The 6,295-nt window shown below is 57.7% G+C and overlaps 2 protein-coding genes across 2 annotated transcripts; both read right to left on the reverse strand.

Annotated features, from left to right (window-relative positions):
• Positions 1–158: 158 nt before the first annotated feature.
• Positions 159–5,599, reverse strand: SDRG_16979 (hypothetical protein). Its single transcript, XM_008623212.1, has 18 exons — positions 5,388–5,599; positions 5,234–5,329; positions 5,078–5,182; positions 4,931–5,032; positions 4,784–4,882; positions 4,640–4,741; positions 4,024–4,590; positions 3,869–3,976; positions 3,688–3,819; positions 3,491–3,631; positions 3,343–3,447; positions 3,187–3,297; positions 2,995–3,141; positions 2,848–2,949; positions 2,704–2,802; positions 2,560–2,658; positions 2,238–2,513; positions 159–2,181 (listed from the first exon to the last, which is right to left on the reverse strand). The coding sequence occupies exons 1-18, from the start codon at positions 5,589–5,591 to the stop codon at positions 232–234; spliced, it is 4,545 nt and encodes a 1,514-aa protein (XP_008621434.1). The 5' UTR covers positions 5,592–5,599; the 3' UTR covers positions 159–231.
• Positions 5,600–6,047: 448 nt separating this feature from the next.
• Positions 6,048–6,295, reverse strand: SDRG_16980 (hypothetical protein; the record flags this gene model as incomplete). Its single annotated transcript, XM_008623213.1, has 1 exon — positions 6,048–6,295. A coding segment is annotated over one exon (180 nt), but the record flags the coding sequence as incomplete, so codon positions are not given.

The raw sequence follows: 6,295 nt of genomic DNA on the forward strand, positions 1-6,295 counted from the left end.
ATCGGTCGACGATGGGACGTGGATGTGTGAATCTTGTATTTTGTTAATGAAATTTGAATGCAACCAAGCATGTTGGTTGTTGACTTTTTGCCAATCCGTAAATTGGACAATTTTTGTCCATTTTGGTGCGCCACGAGCCAACAGCGACAACCCTAGAATGATCAAGCACGATGCGTACATGTAGAATTCTATATAAAATGGCACACTATTTCGCATGAAATTGCGATACAATCATGGCGTTGTCGCTTCAGCAATGCGAAGGGCGCTTGGCGGGGGTCCGTCTGCGCTGTCCTCCCGAAGCGGAGGCATCGATGATGATGATGGGCGGTGGGCTTCGGTCGCCTGCTCCTCGTTGATGTCAAGAGGGAGTTGGAGGGCGCTTCCCACGCTCGCCGCCAGCGCGCCAAGAGCTGTCAAGATGGCTCCACCGATCGAGTCGCGAATGACTTCGTCGCAGCGCGCACCGTGAACAAACTCAAAGAAGACCATGTAATCGGTGCGGGCGCGGCTTGGCGGCGTTATGGGCACGCTGAGCTCGTCCAGCAAGAGCGCCGTTCCTTCGTCCAGCGCCGTGCCTCGCCATGCATGGGCGACGACCGCCTGTAGCGCCTCTACGTGGGCTCGCAAGCGCACGCTGAGATCCGCAAAGAGGACGGCTTCGGTGCCACAGCGGCAGTCGATGGCGCGCGCGATCTCGAGAGCGACTTGCTTTTTGAATTGGCCGAGCACATGCACGTCCGGTGCACTTAGGGTTTTGGCGTCGGCGATCGGCAGTTCTTCGAGCATTCTCTGGGTGTCATTTAACGGCTTGTAGAGCGATGCCTCGAGCGTTCGTAGTGCTGACTGCCATGCGAGCCGCAGCGCCGCATTACCGACCACCGACACTGCCTCGTCGTCGCTCAGCGGAAGGTCACGCATCCGAACCGACTCGGCAAACACGGGGTTGCGCACGGTGGGCCAGAGGTCCATGAGGTGGCTACGATCGCTTGCTGAGAGGTACGACTCGAGCCGGAGAACGCAGCGTGCGTAGCCGACGAGGGCTTGCGTGCGTGCGCGTTCGAGTCGACAATTGACGGTCTGGCTCATCATAGCGATGAGCACGTTCAAGAGCAAGATGGCGACGACGCCCGAGTGGCACATCATGATGAGCGCCGTGACCGAGTAAAGAACGCCGTACGGGTCGGTGGTAGCATCAAATGCTGCAAGTGCGTCGATCTGTAGCGCGCCAAACGCGACAAAGTACGTCGTCATGAACGCCTGGGGGGGCGTGTTGAACTTGGGCGCGTTCACTCGAAGAAAGAGGAGGTAGTAGGCCACCGAGAGCGCGAGCTGGAAGACGCCAAAGAACATGAAAAAATTGCCCACGTCGCCGAGGAGGTCTGAGAGGATCGGGAGGAGGTACCCGGCGCTCAGAACGACTTCAATGCACTGGACGGACGCGACACCGAGGATGAGCGAGATTGAGCTGCCGAGCGCGACGTAGATTTGCCATTGCGTCTCGATCCAGCCGAGGTGCATGGGCACAAACACGCTCAAGAGCGTCGTAAAGACTGCACACTCGGCGACGTTGAGCGGGGACGCCCAGTACGTCCGCGACCGCATCTCGTTGCGCTCGCGCACGAGCCCCGACGCCGCGGCCAACCAGAGCGCGATTGCATTGAGCGTCGGGTACCAGTCGCGGCCGTTGATTCCGAGCTGCCACACGAGCGGCGCCGCGATCGCGGTCGTGAGACAGACCACGGCGATGAGCACGCCGGCGTACACACGGCGCTTGTAGGCCGCCAGCTGTGGCATGACGACAAAGGTGCGCGCGGTCGATCTGTCGTGGAAGAGCCGCGCGAGCCGCCAGAGCAGTTGCGGACGTAGTGCTTGGGCGCCGAGATAGCCAATGCCGCAGAGCACGAGCGACGTGAGCGTCACGGCAGCAAACACTTGAACGCTCTCAAAGTCCGTGCCGGGCGAGAGCAGCGTCGCCATGACCGAGGTGAGGACGAGGCGCGTATTGAGAAGGAGTTGCTCCGTGTACACGCGGCGTCCGCTGAGCTCCCACTTGATTTGCAGCAGTCGCGTAATGGCCACGTGCTCGAGGCACATTTTCTGCGCCTGTGACCCGCTCGGGAGCTCAAGCAAAAGGTGCAGCACGCTGCTCTTGGTGTCGCTCACGCCGTTGACCGTCTCCATCTAGGTTGTGTGTGCATCAACCATAGATTTGGCTCCAGTACATGGCTAAAATGCACATGGCGGCTCACGAGACGGGCGCAACCGTTCAAAATGCTGCGGCCAAGGTCCCCGTCGTACAGGATCGCGCTATGGAACCAGTCCGAGTTGAGCGCTTCGTCCGTAGGGATGTTGGCCAATCGCGCGGCAAAGGTCGCTCGGTACGTCGCCGATTTGCGACGCTCCATTTCCGAAAAGATCAAGTCGCGAATGTGCCGCCGGGTATTGTGGTTCGGACCCTTGTCGCCGTCGATGTCCAACGCGCGCTCCATCACATCCAGTGCCGTTTCGCCGCGCTACGTCAAGACAAGTTGCCCATTAGTATGTTGTACGACGTCGTACTTTGTTGGTGACGCCAATGTTGTTCATGTGTACGAGGAGCACTTCGACGACGGCCACGTGGCAGTAGAGGGCGGCGATCGAGAGCGCTGTCTCGCCATACTATACAATCTTTCATCTCGGTAGTCGCTATCAAAAGAGGTGTACCCGCGTGCGCATGTCGGTGCGCGCGCCGAGCTCGATGAGGGCGACGACAAAAGCTTGCTTGCCACGCTCCGCGGCGAGGATCAGCGGCGTCTTGCTATCCTAGAAAGCAAAGTCATCGTGTAGTCCTTGGCTGGATGGACGCACGGCGTCGCGGTGGTTTAAAAGACTTCGACAGTCCGTAATGCGCTCGAAAACACTCGGGTCTGGCCCGTGTAAGACCGCGACATGCACGAGCGTCATCTTAGCCTGTCCAAACCAGGTGTGTCCATATGTCCTCTCCACATTGTCTACCTTCTTGGTGGCACCTATGTCTTGGATGTCGACCACGCCAACGTTGACGTACTCGGGGTAGTCGCGCTGCAGCACCTCCTTCTCTGCGTGGAAGGTCACACAGTCGCGAACAAGGGGTGCCGACTCGAGCTCTGTCCTCTCCGCGTCCTATACGCAGTGTCAATACTTGGTCACGCCTACGATGCAGCCTACCGACGCATGCTCGGTGAGCACGGGTGTCGGCAATGCCCCAGCCTTCAAGAGGCACAGCGCGATGTCGCTGTGGTGGTTCAAAATCGCGATGGCAAGGGGCGACCCGACACCCTAGTGCACGATAACCTTGTCATCTCTCGAGAGAACAATGCCTACTTGTTCCGGCGGCGCGTTGAGGTCCACGGGTGGATCTTGCGATAGCACCAGCTCGAGATGACGCACGTGACCAAACTCACAGATCCGAGAGAGCGTTTTGGCGGCCTACGTCATCCTGGTTCCATGCATGTTCGACGCCCTGTGGTACCAAGTCGGGTGTCGCAGCTGCTTCGAAGAGGTTGGGCGTGATGGCCAACAGCATTTCGAGCTCCTCCCAGCGGTAGCCATCGAGGTAATCTTCGAATTGTTGCAGCGTCTTCTTCGGGGATGCGTGCACGAGCGATGGAGCCTACCACCACCATATCATTCAGGGAGTGCGCTAGTACCAGCGGTCACCATTGGTACGTCGACGAGACGCGACTGCGTAAACTGCGTCAAGTACGTCAGCAGCCGAAGCGCCTCGTGGTTCACATTTCGTCGCTGCCTGTTCACGCCACGTACGCCCTGGATCGCGTGATCGAGCATCGATTTTTCTTTCTAGAATGACCTTTTGTACTTGATTCACATGCAAAGAATTATGTCGTACCGCATCGCGCATCTCGACGAATTGATCCATCGACGAATAGGGTAGCAGCGCCTGGACGACGTGAAGCCGGGCTTGCTTGACAGCGTGCATCAGCACGGTGCGACCACCCTATTTACCCGCTCTTGCAACGCTTACGACGTACTAGTATTCGGTACCACATCGCGGCAGGTCAAGGACGCCGCAACGTCAGAGCGCGCGTCGACGAGCCGTGCGTGCGCGGCGTCCAATGTCGCCGGCGTGAGCCGGGCGCTCCTGGACGCGGGCAAGTCTTTTTTGGGGAGCCATGGGGGCGCGACCAGCACACACTCGCTGACGCCGTCGACTTCCTGTAGATACACCCGCCCGTCGGCGTACGTTCCGACGTACACGGTCTCGCCCGTCTCGGTGACGCGGGTGAGCGAAATCGTGGACCCACGCATAACACCATAGTACGTTGGCGCCGTGACGGATGTGAACTCAAGGCCCAAGAGAGCGACCGACGCGCCGTCGTCATCGCCTTTGTTCTCAAACGGAAAGAGCTGGAGGCTCAGCGTGAACGACGGCGCGCTAAAGTCCTCGGTGGCCGAGACGACACGCCACGGCTCCCAGTTGTCGCCGCTGCTGGAATGGATGCCGAGACGGCGGCACAGTCCGCGGACGTCTCCATTGCGCGCCAAACAGTGCAATGGGTGGTCAATGCGAAAAGCCACTTCGCTCATGAGCTCGACGTTCTCCTCGTCTGTCTACGACAATGATCGTTGTACGTTATCAGTGGGAGACACGAGATGGCACCGTGTCGATGGTGGCGTTGGCCATGAGCAGCTGCTGCATCGTCTGCTGCACTCGGATGCTGCTGGGAAATGTCGCGGCGAGGCCAAGCGCCGTCTCGCCCGCCTACCAAATCGCTCAACCCTACCCTCAAGCATAGAGCTGTACGTTGTTTGTGGCATCGACGTCCGCGCCGGCTGCCACTAGAATCGGCACGAGATGACTGTGGCACACTCGCACTGCTTCATGGAGTGGCGTATCACCCAACTAGACAGCAGGATCGATGCCATTTACTGACTGCATCTCTTCGCGTACACGTGTCGCTGTCGTGACCGACGCTTTGTACGTGTCGAGCAGCAACGTCACAACGTCAACGACACCCGTCTTGACTGCCACATGCAGCAGCGTCTCGCCCGCCTACGACGCTGAATAAGCCGCGTCAGATGGCAGAGCTAGACGGACTGGTGTCACGGCTGCGTTAATATCGATGCCCTGCATCATCGGAAGGACCAAGGCGACGACGTTAGCATCCCGAATCTGCACGGCACAGAGCGGCAGCGAGGAGTACTACACATGTATGTACTCTAAAGTCAATGACAACCACGTGCAAGAGCAAACGTTGGGAATTGACTTTGCTGATGGCTGTGTCAGGACGTGTTGCAGCACCTCCAAGTGCTTGGCCTTGCACGCGACCGAGAGAATCGTTTCTTCATTCTACAACAACGCGTGTGGGGACTCTCGTTAATGGTTGGTAGCATGTACTAGTACGCACGTGGATATCTGCGAGGTCGATCGCGGATGTTGCGCTCTCCAAGCGCGCCACGACTTGATCTCGCTGGCCTTGCATAAAGAGTCGCACGAGGGGCGGGCCATCATAGGTGACCGACTCGGTCACGAGCGGTGACGCTACGTTGGGTACGGACGACGGCGCCACGCGGTGCCCGAACCACGACTTGGTGTTTTTTTGCTCCGCCATCGCCGCCGATCCACTGTCCGATGGGGAATGTGGTCGAAGGACGTTGTTTATCGAAGAAAAATCAAACGTTCGGTGGGATTTCCGTCGTAACAAGATACGACATCCACGAAGCAGAAACGAGAGCTTTCAAACGTTTGATAGCGTCACACGGTGACGTGTGCACGACCTTGATCGACGTTGCTCAAATTCCCGACATTTCCACATTATTCTAACCGAAATGCAGCATTTTTTTGTCCAAATTTCGTGAATTCCAATTGGTAACCAGGTTACAAAGCTTATGGCATAAACAGTACTTGGACAAGTACTCTGGACTAATTCGATTGGCTTTTGTGACCCAGGGTGGAAAAGAGTGGCAGTTGCCTCCGTTGCATGGCCGGTGTTTGTCCAGTTGACCACGTACTATGACGTCCAAATGATGCCACTTTGCACAAATCTTGCCCACATTGCCCTTTCCAATGTTCACACAATAGTCGAATTCAATTCACAAAATACACGATCCACATCCTACAGTCTCGCCCTTTTCTTTACATCTTGGGCTTTTCAACATCATCGTCGTCGTCGTCCACAAGCGGACCGTCGAGGGTCTCGTCGTGATCAAACTCTTGGCCGCGCTTCTCGGGCCCGAGAAACGTCAGCAGCGCCAGCGACCCGAGCACGATCGCCAAGAGGACTGCAATCACCTTGGCGTAGTCGTAGCGCTCGAC

The sequence above is a fragment of the Saprolegnia diclina genome, assembly GCF_000281045.1.
Source record: "Saprolegnia diclina VS20 unplaced genomic scaffold supercont1.172, whole genome shotgun sequence".
Lineage (NCBI taxonomy): Eukaryota > Oomycota > Saprolegniomycetes > Saprolegniales > Saprolegniaceae > Saprolegnia > Saprolegnia diclina.

Coding starts and splice junctions, on each gene's coding strand:
- SDRG_16979 (XM_008623212.1), bottom strand. CDS start 5,591: ATGGCGGAGCAAAAAAACACCAAGTCGTGGTTCGGGCACCGCGTGGCG. Junction 2,950..2,994: donor ACATAGGTGCCACCAAGAAG/GTAGACAATGTG, acceptor TGGTTTGGACAG/GCTAAGATGACGCTCGTGCA. Junction 2,803..2,847: donor TTTTAAACCACCGCGACGCC/GTGCGTCCATCC, acceptor TTTGCTTTCTAG/GATAGCAAGACGCCGCTGAT.